The sequence below is a fragment of the Salmo salar genome, chromosome 25, assembly GCF_965601325.2.
Source record: "Salmo salar chromosome 25, fSalSal1, whole genome shotgun sequence".
NCBI classification, from domain to species: Eukaryota; Metazoa; Chordata; class Actinopteri; order Salmoniformes; family Salmonidae; genus Salmo; species Salmo salar.
In genome coordinates this window covers 10,389,934-10,407,398 of record NC_138315.1, presented here as the reverse complement: position 1 = coordinate 10,407,398, position 17,465 = coordinate 10,389,934, and the positions used below count along the sequence as shown (strand labels likewise).

Below are 17,465 nucleotides of genomic sequence, written 5' to 3'. Positions count from 1 at the left end.
AGGTTTGCCAGTGGCTGGGTCTGTGCCACAGGCTATACCAGGCTCAGCAAAGATTATCCAGGCAGAGCAGACTGACAGATCCACCTGCGCAAGACTACACCATCTTCTGGACACAACACACTCTCTGAGCAAGTCTGTCTTATAGGTCATTCAAGTTGCTTTTGGCCACTGCTGTTCCCACGAGCAGCAGAGCTGAGTACACTCTTAACCCCATTCAATTGGTAGTCTCTCTCTCTCCTCCTTCAGTGAAGTTTCTCACCGTTCAGTATATGCTCATGCATATTTGATAAGTGTGTTTGCGTGGATGATGCAATTGACCCTTCGCTAAGCCCCACCTCAGAATTTAGGGCACCAATCGCAGTGCTCCAATGGATAGCAACTGTTGTCGAGTCCGACATCTCGGACAAGCTCATGTTTAAATCGCATTAAAGATATTTTAGCTATTTGATTTTGAATTATAGGACCCTTTTAGGTAAACTCAGCAAAAAAAAGAAACGTCCCTTTTTCAGGACCCTGTCTTTCAAAGATAATTCCTAAAAATCCCAATAACTTCACAGACCTTCATTGTAAAGGGTTTAAACACTGTTTCCCATGCTTGTTCAATGAACCATAAACAATTAATGAACATGCACCTGTGGAACGGTCATTAATACACTAACAGCTTACAGACGGTAGGCAATTAAGGTCACAGTTATGAAAACTTAGGACGCTAAAGAGGTCTTTCTACTGACTCTGAAAAACCAAAAGAAAGATGCCCAGGGTCCCAGCTCATCTGCGTGAATGTGTCTTAGGCATGCTGCAAGGAGGCATGAGGACTGCAGATGTGGCCAGGGCAATAAATTGCAATGTCCAAACTGTGAGACGCCTAAGTCAACGCTACAGGGATACAGGACGGACAGCTGATCGTCCTCGCAGGACTGGCAAAAAGTGCTCTTCACTGACGAGTCACGTTTTTTTCTCACCAGGGGTGATTGTCGGATTTGCGTTTATCGTCAAAGGAATGAGCGTTACACCGAGGCCTGTACTCTGGAGCGGATCGATTTGGAGGTGGAGGGTCCGTCATGGTCTGGGGCAGTATGTCACAGCATCATCAGACTGAGCGTGTTGTCATTGCAGGCAATCTCAACCCTGTGCGTTAGAGGGAGGACATCCTCATGTGGTACCCTTCCTGCAGGCTCATCCTGACATGACCCTCCAGCATGACAATGCCACCAGCCATACTGCTTGTTCTGTGTGTGAATTCCTGCAAGACAGGAATGTCAGTGTTCTGGCATGGCCAACGAAGAGCCCGGATCTCAATCCCATTGAGCGCGTCTGGGACCTGTTGGATCGGAGGGTGAGGGCTATGACAGCCCACCACAACATACCCAGGAGTTTCCTGATTTAGCAAGGGGTCATCTGTGTTTTAATAGAAACACAGTTTGAGATCATTGTGAGGGGATCTTTCCAGTGGTTGAATGGGAATTTGAGCTTTCTGTGAAAATGTTGTCAGAGGTTGCAACAGTAACCAAGGGGGCAAAGCAAAGGGTTAATTACAGACCACTGAATTTAGCATGCGTGTATTGAATATAATTGAATTGACTATTTATTAGGTTTTCGCTCCACAATAAATAGGCTCAAAATGATTCGCCTTAAAATCAGTCATGCTGTACTGCATTGATAATTACAACCATATAGTGGCTAACCGCTGCCTCATTTGGCAATGTATCCTAACCTTTTCTCCTATAGGTGATCCGGACCACTGGCTTCATGAAGGGACTCTATGCAGAGACTGAGATGAAGTCAGACAATGTAAAGGTAAGACATTTTCTCCATTTGATCACTTGGAGGAATTTGTGAAACACCAGAACAGACTGAAATCTTGTAGGCCCCCTGCCTATGAATATGTTGCTTTGACCTAATTGTTATACTGCACTGTGACAGATCTAATGAGTTATTGTCTATTTCACAGTCATTATAAAATAAATGATACATAGCCTAGCTCTTAACGTGTCCACGTGCTTCCCAACCAGAACAGTTCGTTCATATATTATGCCAAAATTGTGATGTTTCCGTCTTCTGAAAGGTTTTTTTCGGGTGGTCATGCTCACAACAATTTCGGAGTCGAAGTCTATGCCCCTTCATTGGTCAACAGTAGGGATTCTTCAATGAAGTGTTTGTTTTCATTCAACAATAGACGACCTGTTTACATGAAGAAAAATAATTACTTGGGAAATCCTACATCAAACATCTTAGCTATCTCCATGGCAAAAACGTCAACTCAAGGAATCTGTTTTATCTTACAATAATTTTGAGGAAGTGTGTACTGGCTACGGTGTCTGAAAATGGACAAACGGTTACTATTGCCGATTTTTTTTTTATTTTTTTTATTTTTAAATTTAAATTTGTTTATTTTTTTTTCTATTTAAAAAAAAAACAACAATTATATATTTTTTCATTTTTTACATGTATTTTTATTTATTTCTTTTTTTCTTCTCATTTTTCAAGCCAAGGTCTTTTTTAAGGGAGTATGCAAGCGAACTCGTTCGGCTAGCTCAGTTCGACTAGGCGCCAGCCAAACCGACTCATATAGAAACCTTTAGGCCTGTTTCATACAGTGATTGCTCTGTGAGCTGGGAATGAATCACACTCACTATCTGATTAGCCGGGGCCTTTTTAACACTAAGTGGATAGATATCATCTCACTGAAGTGTGCTTCTGCCCATACTTATCTGTGTGTGTGCATCACTTCCAGCACCCTGCCTGGGTGTGGAAAAACATCCAGCCATTACATGACATGATTAGTGTAACCCAAAACAGCTTGTGTAGTTATATAACCTGTAATTCAAAAGGCATAGAGGCACATAGAAAGCAGTGACGTGTTTATGAGAGTAATCAGATGAAAATAATTTTGTCACTGTATTTATTATGTACTAATCATATGTGTTAAACATGTTACATTTGTAGTGTAGGCCAAATAATTGTGCTAATATTATATACTTATTATTTTCTGGCCCACCGACTTGGCTCAGAAAAAATTTGGCCCGACTCCAAACCTAGTTGACGAACCATGATATATAATATGTCTTACAGAGCCTTTCCATAAGTCCACTCAAGTTTCGTTAACTGTCTTGACTGCTGATTAGGGTGTGGAAACGATCACATTGTACAGCGCCTTATTTTCCTAACAGAATTGCACAGCGATCTAAGACACTGCATCGCAGTGCAAACTGCGTTGCTACAGATGCTGGTTCGATACCCGTGCTGGCCGCGACCAGGAGACCCATGAGGTGATGGTGGGCTTTTGGTTTGTCTCCCTCTCTAAAAACAGAAATAAATAATTCTAAATAACAAACTGGCTTTATTTACAAATTAGTAAATGTTTTACCCCATGTTCAAGAATGGCCCTTAGCTATTCATTTAGAATCCTCTAAATGTAATTATTGGCGGAGAGTCACGTCATAACAAAAAAAAAATGGTGATATAGTGTAGGGCTACCGTAGGCAACATGAGTCTCACTAGTGTTGAGTAATGTGCTGTTAAAAGTGGTATAGGTCTTATTTATTTAAAAAGCATATTGAAGTTAGAAGCAATAGGATTTGAAGCAATAGCCTACCCGCTGTGGTCAACTATTTCAGCACTGTTTCACACTGCTGTGAGACAAGCATGGGGATTGGTCTTGATAAATCAATGATTTTTATTTTCACTGAATCTCTGTTTGGGTATTGGTTAGACTCCAATTAGGGTGTGGAAATGTTATGCTTTTAGGACTGTAGCCTACTCCTGCCCATTACGTTGTACAGCGCCATATCCTCTTGGAATAGAAACACTTAAATTAATTAAGCTACATTTCTTAAAATCAATCCCATATACTATGTTCTTACATAAAAAGTTTTAAATTCTCTAGTACAGCCAATATTGAAGGCTATCATATGCTTCTCAAAGATGCCCTCTGGTGGCAAACTAGTGTTAATGGTAACCATGGCTGACAATTAAATAACGTGCCATAGAATTCTGCGACAGCCCGCAAGGTGTGCTGCAGTATGATGCAACTTTTACTGGAATAACCACTGTAGAGGGGGGAGAGAGAGAAGTAGAGGGTGCATACTTAAATTCACACAGGACACCAGATAAGACAGGAGAATTACACCAGATATAACAGACTTACCCTAGCCCCCTGGTACATAGACTATTGCAGCATAGATAAGACGAGGGGGTCGGGGGGGACACTGTTGCCCCGTCCGATACCCCTGGACAGGGCCAACCAGGCAGGATATAACCCCACCCACTTTGCCAAAGCACAGCCCCCACACCACGAGAGGGATATCATCAACCACCAACTTACTACCCTGAGACAAGGCTGAGTATAGCCCACGAAGATCTCCTCCACTGCAAGAGCCAGAGGGGGCGCAAAACCGGTCAGGAAGATCACATGGGCTCAATCCACTCAAGTGGCGCACCCCTCCTAGGGACGGCATGGAAGAGCACTAGTAAGCCAGTGACTCAGCCCCCGTAATAGGGTCAGAGGCAGAGAATTTCATTGGATGGAGGGGAGCCGGCCAGGCAGAGCATTAAGGGCAGTTCGTCGCTCCACTGCCTTGCCGTTCACCTTCGCACCCCTGGGCCAGACTACATTCAATCATAGGAGATACTGAAGAGATGAGTCTTCAATAAAGACTTAAAGGTCGAGACCGAGTCTGCGTCTCTTACATGGATAGGCAGATTATTCTATACAAATGTAGCTCTATAGGAGAAGGTCCTGCCTCTAGATGTTCGCTTAGAAATTCTATGGAGAATAAGGAGGTCTGCATCTTGTGATCGTAGCGTACGTGTAGGTATGGTACAGCAGGACCAAATCGGACAGATGGGTAGGAGCAAGCCCATGTAATGCTTTGTAGGTTAGCAGTAAAACCTTAAAATCAGCCCTAGCCTTAACAGGAAGCCAGTGTAGAGCGGTTGCAAGATCGAATACCTGAGCTGACAAGGTATAAATCTGTCGTTCTGCCCCTGAACAAGGCAGTTAACCCACTGTTCCTAGGCCGTCATTTAAAATAAGAATTTGTTCTTAACTGACTTGCCTAGTTAAATAAATAATGGTAAAAAAAAAAAAGTCTCCAACACAGGCTTCCAGGGTAGGCAATTTTGGGTTTTCATCGAAATGTACAGCTGTGTGTTGTCCGTATAGCAGTGAAAGTTGACATTTGTTTTTCCGAATGACATCACCAAGAGGTAAAATGTATAGTGAAAACAATAGTGGTCTTAAAACGGAACCTTGAGGAACACTGAAACTTACAATTGAATTGTCAGAGGACAAACCATCCACAGATAAACTGATATCTTTCCGACAGATAAGATCTAAACCAGGCAAGAACTTGTCCGTGTTGACCAATTAGGGTTTCCAGTCTCTCCAAAAGAATGTGGTGATCGATGGTGTCAAAAGCAGCATTAAGGTCTAGGAGCACGAGGACAGATGCAGACCCTTGGTCTGACGCCATTAAGGTATTTTACCACCTTCACGAGTGCAGTCCCAGTGCTATGATGGGGTCTAAAACCAGACTGAAGCATTTCATATACATTATGTGTCTTCTGGAAGGCAATGAGTTGCTGCCCAACAGCTTTTTTTTTTTTTTTAAATTGAGAAGAATAGGAGTTCTTTTTTTAAAAACATTTTCAAGGTCAAAGGTATGGCTTTTTCATGACAGGCTTTATTACTGCCACTTTTAGTGAGTTATGTACACATACGGAGGATAGGGAGTAATTTATGTTTTACATAGGAGGGCCAAGCACAGGCAGTAGCTCTTTCAGTAGTTTAGTTGGAATAAGGTCCAGTATGCAGCTTTTAGGTTTAGAGGCCATGACTACTTTCATGAATATGTTAAGAGATACAGGATTAAGAAAATTGATAGTCTCTGTTGATCCTAGGTCCTAGCAGTTCTGTGCAGACTCAGGACAACTGAGCTTTGGAGAAATACGCAGATTTAAAGAAGAGTCCGTAATTTGCTTTCTAATGATCATGATCTTTTCGTCGATGAAGTTTGTGAATTCATCACTGCTGAAGTGAAAGCCATCCTCTCTTGGGGAATGCTGCATTTTAGTTAGCTTTGCGACAGTATCAAAACTAAATTTAGGATTGTTCTTATTCTCAATTAGGTTGGAATAAAAGGATGATCGAGCAGCCGTGAGGGCTCTTCGATATTGCACGGTACTGACTTTCCAAGCTACTCGGAAGACTTTGTTTGGAGCGTCTTTCCAATTTTCTGTAAGCTTTCTTCAGGGCTCTGGTATTTTCTATATACCAGGGAGAGAATTTCTTGTGACAGTTGTTTTGTTTTTAGGGGTGCGACTGTACTCTTGGCTCTGGCCCGTTCACTGCTTTTTCTTTCAGGCCTGAATATCAGCTGTGTTGTGAAATACAGGGCCTGGAGAGCTCAGGGGCTGAATGGAGATAGAGCTTGTTATAAGTTAAGTTAGTGGCCAGCTTAATGTTACACTGTTGGCATGGAGCTTAGGTTGTGGTCTCAACTGTGCTTATCTGGAAATGGATAACAGATGAGGACACCGTTTTGGAATGGTCTGTGCAGTGCAACTCCCTTAGTTCCATTTGTGCGTTGGCACGTAACTATACGATGTTGAGATTTCCCTCAAGTGCACATGGTGAAGAGGGGTTTCACACAAGCATGTCTGCATAAACTCTCCAGTGGTCATGTTTACTCTGATATCAATGGAGGATCCACTCAAGAAAACTGATGCAAAGAAACGGGTCAAAGCAGTTTTGTTATGCTAACCTCCGAGGGGAAAAAAAACATTCCCATTAGACGGTCTTCCTAAAGCCGTTGTTCTCACTCTTTCTTTCAATCCCTCTCATCCTTCCTCTCTCCTGCAGGATAAGGATGCTAAGATAGCGTTCCTGCAGAAGGCCCTAGATGTGGTGATGCTGGTCATCGGCGAGCCCCTGTCGGCCAAGCCAGCACGCATTGTAGCCGGCCATGAGCCTGAGAGGACCAACGAGCTGCTACAGGCCATCGCCAAGTGCTGCCTCAACAAGGTCTGTTTGCTTGGAAAGACCCATGTACATGTGCAATGGAGTTAAGAACGTGCCTGTAAGCTCACTCCACAGCTAGCTTGAAATGTTGCCGATGGAGATATCGAATTGGTAACTTTTGTATAGCTCAATTGGTTCATACGTTGTCAAGGAGGGTGGTCACATGTGTTGCGATGCAGAGGGTGACTCGTTCGAGCATGGTATGGGGACAGGGACAGTGGAGGAATTTAAACTGTTAGCAGCACATTGGCATCTGTTTCACATGCGCACACCTGTAACTACACAACATACACCCTCACAGACAGACAGACGCATGTGCACACACACACGCACACTCTGTCCAGATTGTCATACACATGCAACCAAATTTGCAGACACGTTTGTGTGCATTTCTAGCGGAATCTTCAGTCCACAACATCCAAAGTTGCCAAAAAATACAATATTTTACATAGCCACAGCCGCAAAGAAAAGTTAGCACTTGCTGCAAATATGATGAGCATATGTTTGTGCATTTGTGCACACAAACCAAATGCTCCAGATAAGGTCATGCATGTTTACACACACTAATGATGCTTGTTGGGTGAAATCTGAAGAGGATCAATTACATTGTAGCACATTTTAATTGGACCCTGAAGACAGCCAGTTCGAATAAAGGGCTTCGAGCTCAGGGGATCTCTGCCATGCCGCCCTAAGGGTATCATCATGACAACCGTTCACATGCATGTAAACTAGCTAGCTAGCACAATATTAATTATAACAAGGACCACAATGGAAATACATTTAGACTTTGTGTTTTTAATCCTCAGTAATTTATGTATTGTTGTACTCGAATGGCTGCGGCACCTATGTTAGATATTTCTAATAAAATGAATTCAATTCATTATGAACAGGCAGATGGGCAGGTAATTCGACACAAAGATTGATGTGTGATAGTAATGTGCACTCCTACAATGCATTACTTTGAAAAATGTTCAATCCCAATAAACAAAGTTAAAGAAAAGATATAGATAAGGTAGAAAGGACTATCTGCGTTGAACTTAATCTTGCACTGACTCTATGCATACTCCAAAGACTACATACACTGAGTGTACAAAACATTAGGAACACCTCTTTCCATGACAGCCTGACCAGGTGAACGCTATGATCCCTTATTAATGTCACTTGTTAAATCCACTTCAATCAGTGTAGATGAAGGGGCGGAGACGGGTTAAAGAAGGATTTTTAAGACTTGAGACATGGATTGGGTACGTATGCCATTCAAAGGGTGAATGGGCAAGATACCATTTTTAAGTGCTTTTTGAACGGGGTATGGTTGTAGGTGCCAGGCGCACCGGTGTCAAGAACTGCAATGATGCATTGGAGTCAACATGGGCCAACATCTGTGTGGAGTGCTTTCGACACCTTGTAGAGTCCATGCCCCAATGAATTGAGGCTGTTCTGAGGGCAGAAGTGGATGCCTTTATGTACATACTGTATCTACCTCAAATACCGCATACCCCTGCATGTTGGTCTGGTACCGGTACTCTCTGTATATTGCTTATTTGTGTTATTTTATTTTATCATAATTTTTTTACACTGCATCATTGGGTAAGGCTCGTAAGCAAGCATTTCACGGTATAGTCTACACCTGTTGTATTTGGCGCATGTGATAAATACATTTTGATTTGAAAGTAAGTTGACAATCACGTCTGTCCCCTGTGTCATGTCGTCCCCAGCTGTCCAGTGAGGAGGCGGTGAAGCGGGTGCTGGCCGGGGACAAGCTGGACCCCAAGGGGAAGGCCAGCTCCTCCCGGTCCCAGGACAAGGAGAACAGGGAGGGACGAGAGCGCCAACGAGACCAAGTGGTGAGACCAGGGGCTTCATCCACAAAGCCTCTCGAAGTGAAATGCTGATATAGTATCAGGTCCCAACCTGTCCATATAATTTTATTAATTATGATCTCCAAGGCTAAACTGGTCCTAGATCAGCAATACTACTCTGAGATGCTTTACGAATACGGTCCAGACACACACAATTCAGACTGGACAGGATGTATTCCCATCAGACCATGACATACCTTTGAGCTACACTCTCCTCTGTATTTATTTGGACAGTGAAGCAAAGATTTTATATTTTGCTCTATACTCCATCATTTTGGATTTAAGTATTTCCATAGATATCGGTGTTACCATTTTAGAAAAGAAAGCAGTTCATGTATATAGTCCCCTCATTTGAAGAGGTCATAGGTGTTTGTACAAATTCACTTGTCTATTAAAGTAGTCAAAAGTGTAGTATTTGGTCCCATATTCATAGCACGCAATGACTATATCAAGCTTGTGACTACGAAGTTGTTGGATGCATTTCCAGTTTGTTTTGAATAATGATGATCATACCCCACATAAAAATGCTTAACTCCCCATTTCATTGATAATAATGAGAGGTTAGCATGTTTTGTTGTAGCCTCTGAATGGCATCTCACTCATCGTTATTCATGATTTTTCTTAATCGTGGCATTATCAGGATTAATTTAGAAGTGTTCAAAAACCTCTTATCTACTCACTTAAAGAAAATGACTCCAGTCATTCACCATTCAGTTACTATTGGACTAAACAGAAAACAACCAAAACAAACTGCAAATGCAACCAACGAGTTTGTAGTCACAACCTTGATGTAGTGGGTGCTAGGAATCTGGGACCAAATACACTAAATTCAATTATTGTTGTATGTAACTTCAACCTCCTAAAGTAAAGATTTGTCATACAGGGCTAATGTTTGCCTGGTACCACAGTGTTTTGAGGGTGTCCCTATGGTCACATAATGCATCTGTTGTGTATGTACGGGGGTGTGTGTGTGTGTGTGTGTGTGTGTGTTTCTCCAGGAGAGGAAGGAGATCCGAGAGCACAGTGCCGGGGGTTGGGAGCAGAAGGACCCAGACCTGCCCAAAGAGCAAGAGGGCAGGCGGGGCGACAAGGAGAAGGAGCGCCACCGCGAGAGAGAAAGGTCAAAGAAGAGCCGTGATCGAGACCGTACCAAAGACCGTGGCAAGGACAAGAGCCGGGACCGAGAGTGGGACAAAGACAACGAAAGAGAGAAAGACAGAGAACGAGACAAGGATAGCGAGAGGGACAGAGACAGGGAAAAGAGCAAAGTCAAGGAGTCGCACAGAGGGAGAGATCGAGAGAGGGATAAGGAGAAAGATTTAGACCGGGATAAACGGCGAGACAAGGGAGAGAAGGAGGGAGAGCTCCGACACAAACAGGGGGAGGAGAAGGGTGACAAAAAGGTAGAGTATGTCTGTCATTCTGTGGCTTTGTGCAAAATAGTCCTCAATGTAACAGTGGCTGCAACAATGCTTCTATGAGATCCTGAGGAGTGTGTGTGTGTTTAGGCCAGAGCGTCAGAGGACACAAAACACAGACCCCATCCAGAGGAGCCCAGTAAAACGGCCAAACCTGAACCAGCGGTAAGCTTTAAATTACGCCAACCTCCTTCTCTCCTATGAGCAGTATCTACTATTCTCAGTCATTTTCATATTCAACCAATGCTTACATTTCTCATGCCACTCCAGTCCTTTCTCATGCCACTCCAGTCCTTTCTCATGCCACTCCAGTCCTTTCTCATGCCACTCCAGTCCTTTCTCATGCCACTCCAGTCCTTTCTCTTGCCACTCCAGTCCTTGCCATGGTTGTATTTTTGTTACATGTTAAGTCTAACCCCCCCCCCCCCCCCCCCCAAAATGATATAGATGTACTATTGTAAACTGGATGTTCCACTGGATATCATAAGGTGAATGCACCAATTTGTAAGTCGCTCTGGATAAGAGCGTCTGCTAAATGACGTAAATGTAAAAATGTAGTTTGGGAAATGAATGTACTGTAATCAGTACATTATGAAAGTGACTTCAAGTCCCATTGAAGACAAGCAAAACTCAACAACATAAATAACGTTTTTACAGTTTGGCAGTTGCAATAGCATATGAATGTGTGATGTCAACCCATGACATTTAAAAATGTCAGATTTTTCATTATATTAATGGAGGATATTAAGATTAAGACTTGCAGTATCTAGAAGAGTGTTGATAAGGGATTGATTTTAAGGGTTCACCTATTACCTGGGGCAAGTGAACTAAGCATTCCCACAAGTTGAGCATGCTCTGAGGTTTCCCCATTGGGCAGGTGATAAAAAATGAATAAAAGTGAAAACTACCAAACTACAAAGAATTATAGTAGCCTAAAACTGATCTTTCCGATTCCTCACCAAGTGAAAGACACAATTTATGGCATTAATGGCAGTCGGGCAAGTTATCCCAGCTATGAGAAAATTTTTACTGATGATGACCCAAATAAAATGGATTCCTTTACTTATCTTTCTAATTCCTCCCCTATGTGTAGGTGAAAGGAAATATATGGCACTTCTGTGTGTAAATAGCTAATTCATATTTTCAGTCAAGTGAACATAAACTTGGGCCTCCTGACATGACGCCCTTTAGAATTTTATAACATTTTTTTTTATGGCAATTATAAATTGGTTAAAATTGTGACACGTTTGGGACCAACTCCATATTAATGCCCATGATTTTGGAATGAGATGTTCGACATGCAGGTGTCCACATACTTTTGGTCATGTTGTGTAAGTCTTTTTCCAGAAACCGTAGTCTCAAAATCCACGATATTTCAAAATAGTTCTGATAGATTTGAGAACAAAATGTGATCAATGTCCACATGGTGTGACACATTTTTGTGATTTAAAGAACCATTTGGTCACCATTGCGCGGGGGAGGGTTCTCTTACAATGAGAAAGTACGAATGACATTGCTGGAGCACCTGTTCTGGACAGATTGTGAGCTTTATCAAAAATATTTATCAAAATATTGCACTTCTCTGCCGTTACCATAAAATGGGTCAATTCCTTAGTCCTTTGGTGTGACGTCTTTTGAATGTATAATTGAATATAATAATTAATTCTAAGTATAAATAGCAATGAAAATATGTGTGGAAATCAAATGGTAAGCTTACTGTTAACAATAAAGCCAATACAGCCTGAGATTTCTACAGGCGTGCCAACTTTTTTCCCTTGGTGTGACTTGAAGATGGTGACACACCAGAGGAAATAGCTGTCACCCTGGGGGACATAACCTATTAATAAACTTCTATAATTGCCTTTTTAGATGTATTTCTCATCAAATAACACCTATTTGTATTAGACTTATCCTGTATAAATGTTGATCATTTTAAGTGGTTCTGAGTGCAATATTTACATTTTCATTCACCCATGTTTGGTTTCTCACACCCTGCAGGTGACCATTGCTCAGGCAACCTCTGGGTCTCTCTGTGCTGCCTGGGCAGGGTCTGGTTATTTTACCTGGCCCTAGTGATGGTGCAGGCCGATATTGGGGACTGGCTGTGGTGCCTCAAAGTCCTGGTTTTCACTCCCTGCATTAGACCATCCATCCCCTTGATCCCTCTCTGTCAAATCAGTTTCACTCCCCCTGACGGATTGGCATATGTAGTCCCCCTGGGAGGGCCCCCATTGGCAGGGCCTCTTTTGAAGACTATTCACCCTGCCTCCTATACGCCCCAGTCGGTCTTACTCTGAGTGTCTCAGATTTCCTCCGATGGTTTTCCGGTGCGGGGCATGGCACGCCAGTGCAGTGATGCCTGGAACGGGGGTCACCCTATTACCCGCCTACATCAGAGATACATTGTGTTTTTCAAACCCTGTCATTGGCTCCATTGTGCGGTATACTCCAAAAACCCTCAAACAGAACACCTATCAAGCCGTGCCTCGGCTCCTATGGCTCCCACGGCATCAGCTGTTGGGGCCTCCCACTCGGTGCACATGGGTCAGACCCAAAACCAATGTTGGCTACTCTCAGGCACCACAGACCCTTTTGGTGACTTTATAACCTCGACTGGTGACGCACTGACATGTAATTCAAATGTCTGCCCTGTCAGCTTTCAATGGTACTTTCTGTGCATACAATGGTGACCACGGGGAAACGGTTTGATTCTGGGTAGGGAGCCTAAGAAACGGCTACTACATCCACAGAAGGCACTAGGTGTGCAAATGACCCATTCCTGACCCTGGGAGGTAGTGATGAAAAATAACAATACAGGAGTCCTTTATTTATTTTACATTTGAGTCATTTATCAGACCCTCTTATCCAGAGTGACTTACAGGAGCAATTAGGGTTAAGTGCCTTGCTCAAGGGCACATCCGACAGCTTGTTCACCTAGTCGGCTCAGGGATTCGAACTAGCTACCTTTCAGTTACTGGCCCAGCGCTCTTAACCGCTAGCCTACCTGCCGCATTTGAGGCCCTTCAATTGGAATGAGTACACTTAAGTCCTTTTAATGAGTGTTCATTACTGATGTTTAAAAGTAGAATTTTACAGCGGTCAGACATTTTCGAAAGTGTCATTATTTATGTTTTAACTGTAAAATGTGACTGCCTGTTGTATATTGTCCACCGGTGTGATATAATGTCCTATGGAGTGACGCCAATCGATAAAGGGGGAAAAAAAGGTGTTTTGAACAAAATGTAAAAATGAAGCAAGTAACATCTTAATATGCAAGTAAACTAAGGACAAGTTCAATGAATGAAATGGTTCATTAAATTTGATTTAAAAAATTAAATCGAAGGTGGCCAGGCACATTTTGAATTGTTTAGACATAGTTTATTGCAGCTATATGTTTTTACTTTCATTTAGAATAATACTTTGTTCACTTTTGTTTTGGCCTTAGCAACTACCCTAATGTCAATTATTTGTTTATGCTCCCATTTATAATCTTGCCCCAACACCGTGTGTGTGTCATAGCCTTAATGCATTTGTACTCTCACCTTCAACCCCAAGGCTGAAGATGATGAACAGGAGGTAGCTACATGCCTAATAGTAATGTAGTTGCTCTAAATGCATTTGTGTTAGCATAGATGCTAATTTGCTCGCTTGCTTCATTTCACTTCAAGGGCTCTTACTCCTTGCTTGTTGCTAGGATAGAACACATTAGATTTTTTTCCCGCAACTTTGACCAAGACAGCTGTCATCTGCAGCACTCTGCATTCATTGAGAGATTAGTTATATTTAGCACACTCTTGGTTTGTGAGAGTTTCCAGTCTATTGCTTTTATCTTCTGTTTTCAACTCCAGTATTTCAGTAGAATTTCATCATTATTTATCTAGGCTAGCCTATATTTGCTAAAAAAAATCAAATAGAAAACTCAACTTATACTTGGGAAGACTAACCATTTTAGTTGGTCATAAGACTGCTGTTGTTTTTTGTTGTGTAGAATAACTTCAGGAGCTCAGCAATAATGATGGCGCTACCCTGCTCAACTCTTAAGGGCGCATCTCACACATTTGTATCTTTCTCTACAATACCACCAGAGATGGAAAATAAATTGACATTTTCTGAGTACGGATATAGACTACTGCTACATCCTTGAACTGATGTTGAATATGCTTTAGTTGTGTGGCACAGCTAAGATGGAACCCATTTAGTACCACATGGTCATAGGTTAGGGCTAAGGTGCCATCCATAGAAGTAGAAAATTGGGACAATAACATATTAGACTGGCTAATATAGTCTATTTCTATGCTGCTATTAGTGTGATAATGGTTCATTCTGTGCTTCTGTGCTACCGCTGGAATTATCCACTGAAGCCTATTGAAGATGCATCTGAAGAGGTATCCTTCCTTTGCTTCTATCGCTAGAGCTATTTAGCAGATTCAGAACTGCGTATAACTCGCTAGTGCAGTATGGCTGCCTGATAGGTTCACCTACTTTAACATAGCGCTGTGAGCATCTTCAGTAGTTTGTTTGGCTGTCTTGGCATAACTTGTCATTCCATGTTGTAGAAAAGAAAAAAATCATCGCAGCTTGGTTTTCCTACTGCTTTACTTGCGTTGTAGCTCCCTTTGGTGGAAGGTTTGGACATAGGTCTGCATTCAGATATTTACTCAACGCTGTCTTTCTCTGTTTGTAGACAGCGGAAGTCACATACAAGCAGGTAACCTCTTATTTTTAAAGAGGGGCTGCCTGTGTCCTCCTTTTCCTACGAATGACCCTGCATGTGTGCATGTTTATAAGTGTGTACACATGCTCTCCATCCGTAATGGGACACACTTACCCAGTCATCTTCCCCTCCCATCTCCTCTCCTCAGTCTGACAGTCCAGCCAGAATACCTCGGCCTTCATCTGCCAAGGGGCAGAGGCGCTGGCCCAAAGCAGGAGGCCAACAAGGTAACCCCAACCACCCCTCAACCCCTCCGGCCTTTCGCTGAAGTCATTCTTCTGTTTACACCATAATATGAATAGACACATAAAATAGATACAAATAATTGTTCTGTTTCCTCTTTTCCAGAAGAGTTTGACAGTGAAGGTGAGTATTTTTCTCACTGCACCGACAGTGCTGGAGTCTTTTTCCCATTTAGTAGTCCAGGTGGACATTTCTATGCATCTCTGTTCTAAAAGCCCTAGCCGTTAGTAGTTCTAGTTCTTGCTATCAAGTTCATCGGTTGTTCCAATAAAAAGTGTTAGAAGGGGTGTTCTCATGTCAGCATCATTTTGTAGACGGAGACGCTCCGTTGGCACAGAGGCCGGTCCCCCTGGAGAACGGAGATGCCACAGACGCAGTGCCAGCCCACACGGCCCTCAGGTCTGTACTGTGTGTGTGTCCACAGCTGACTAAGCAAATTAGCAGGGTTTGAGGGCGCTGCTCGATTTGCACAGTCAGCAACAATGGAAACGGTCTCTCCCGTAACCTCACAACTTTGAACCGTCTTTCTGCCCATTTCCTCTGTGTGACCGAAAAAGTTGTGTAACATGCAGCAATGTGCGTTTGCATGCTACAGCTCTCCATTCACTGACGCAAATCCTCCACTTTCTCCTTGATCAACCGCAACACTCAGCTGGAGTACTCTCTCTTTACACCACAACAAGTTGCTCTGCTAGTCCCCACTTATCATTTTCTCAGTGTAACGTCAAACGCGTGACTGTCCCATGGTGGAATAACTGACTGACTGAATGGGAGTGAGTGTTGTCGACTGTTGAGGGCCAGTAGAGCAGCAGGGTTTCTCAACTCTAGTCCTGGGAACCTCTTTATGTTCAGGTTCTCACTACAACCAAATACTGCCATTAGACTCTGGTCGATTTTATTATATTATTCCAACTAAATACAGTAACTCCTGTTCCTGTCTACCTGTCTTTGAATATTTGTGATTATTTGAAGATGTGATTCTCAGTGTCTCTTGGTTAAATGGTTGTCTTTAACCATCCAAACAGATGACTAATTACTGGTAATCAATTGGTGAAGAATATAGCGTACATAGCGGGTCCCCAGGATCAGTTTTGAGAAGCACTACAATTTATTTGTAATAGAGGCTATTGGTGAAAGAGTTGCTTTACTGGCTGGCTGATCATTCATTAGTGTGGCCCATCTTATCTCCCCAACAGGAGGATACCTCGGCCCAGCAGCACCCGGCCTGCCCCTCCTCGGGTCAAGAGGCAGGAGAGCTACACTGACGTGACCCCAGCTGAAAGGTGACTTCCCCTCATACCTTTTACTTCCTGTGCCACTATGAATTATACAGTAGTCAGGATAGCAGCGCTGCATTTAGCAGTGCACAGCATTTTGGAGCTTTTATAAATATATGACGTAGAACAAACATGCCTCTCTGGCATGTAGATTTAGGAGTCACATCAGCTCTATTTGTGACATTTCTATCTGCTACGTTCCACAGTGTTTACCTACTGAACCAGGCTGAGAAAATGTTGTACTTTGCTCCATGGCCTCCCTCTAAATTTTGTGTGTGTGTAAGGCTGACCAGTGCCAAGCCCCCAGCGGCCGTCATCACGGAGGGGAAGAAGCTTTCTGAGGATGAAGATGAGCAGTTTGTGGTGTTGGAGGCCGCCCCTCCTCCCCCCGACATGCCCGAGATGGTGAGGGAGTATATACATACAGTACCTTCAGAAAGTATTCAGTCCTCTTGACTTTTTCCACATTTTGTTACGCTACAGCCTTATTCTAAAATGGATTAAATAGTTTTTACCCCATAATGACAAATCAAAACAGGTTTTTATAATTTACTCAGTACTTTGTTGAAGTACCTTTCGGCAGCGATTACAGCATCGAGTCTTCATGGGTATGACGCTACAAGCTTGGCACACCTGTATTTGGGGAGTTTCTCCCAGTCTTCTCTGCAGATCCTCTCAAGCTCTGTCAGGTTGGATGGGGGGGCGTTGCTGCACAGCTATTTTCAGTTCTCTCCAGAGATGTTCGATCGGGTTCAAGTCCGGGCTCTGGCTTTGCCACTCAAGGACATTGAGACTTGTCCCGAAGCCACTCCTGCGCTGTCTTGGCTGTGTGCTTAGGGTCATATTCCTGTTGGAAGGTGAATCTTCGCCCCAGTCTGAGATCCTGGGTGCTCTGGAGCAGGTTTTCATCAAGGATCTCTGTGTACTTTACTC

General features: G+C 43.0%; 1 protein-coding gene across 6 annotated transcripts in view; it reads left to right on the top strand.

Moving 5' to 3' along the window:
* The window catches only part of LOC106586123 (TRAF3-interacting protein 1), a 41,889-nt gene that overhangs the window by 2,566 nt on the left and 21,858 nt on the right, over positions 1–17,465 (top strand). For 2 of the 6 annotated variants that reach the window (XR_014382610.1, XM_014173005.3), the window contains exons 2-12: positions 1,729–1,797; positions 6,863–7,024; positions 8,737–8,865; positions 9,879–10,283; positions 10,389–10,463; positions 14,983–15,006; positions 15,161–15,239; positions 15,361–15,378; positions 15,570–15,654; positions 16,452–16,538; positions 16,817–16,937. Coding sequence is in view for 5 of the 6 variants with exons in the window: in XM_014173005.3 (XP_014028480.3) it covers positions 1,729–1,797; positions 6,863–7,024; positions 8,737–8,865; positions 9,879–10,283; positions 10,389–10,463; positions 14,983–15,006; positions 15,161–15,239; positions 15,361–15,378; positions 15,570–15,654; positions 16,452–16,538; positions 16,817–16,937 (1,254 nt within the window). In the remaining variant the exon portion in view is untranslated. The remainder of the gene's footprint in view (positions 1–1,728; positions 1,798–6,862; positions 7,025–8,736; positions 8,866–9,878; positions 10,284–10,388; positions 10,464–14,982; positions 15,007–15,160; positions 15,240–15,360; positions 15,379–15,569; positions 15,655–16,451; positions 16,539–16,816; positions 16,938–17,465) is intronic. The other 4 variants (XM_045707589.2, XM_082968868.1, XM_045707590.2 and 1 more) reach the window with 4 other exon arrangements.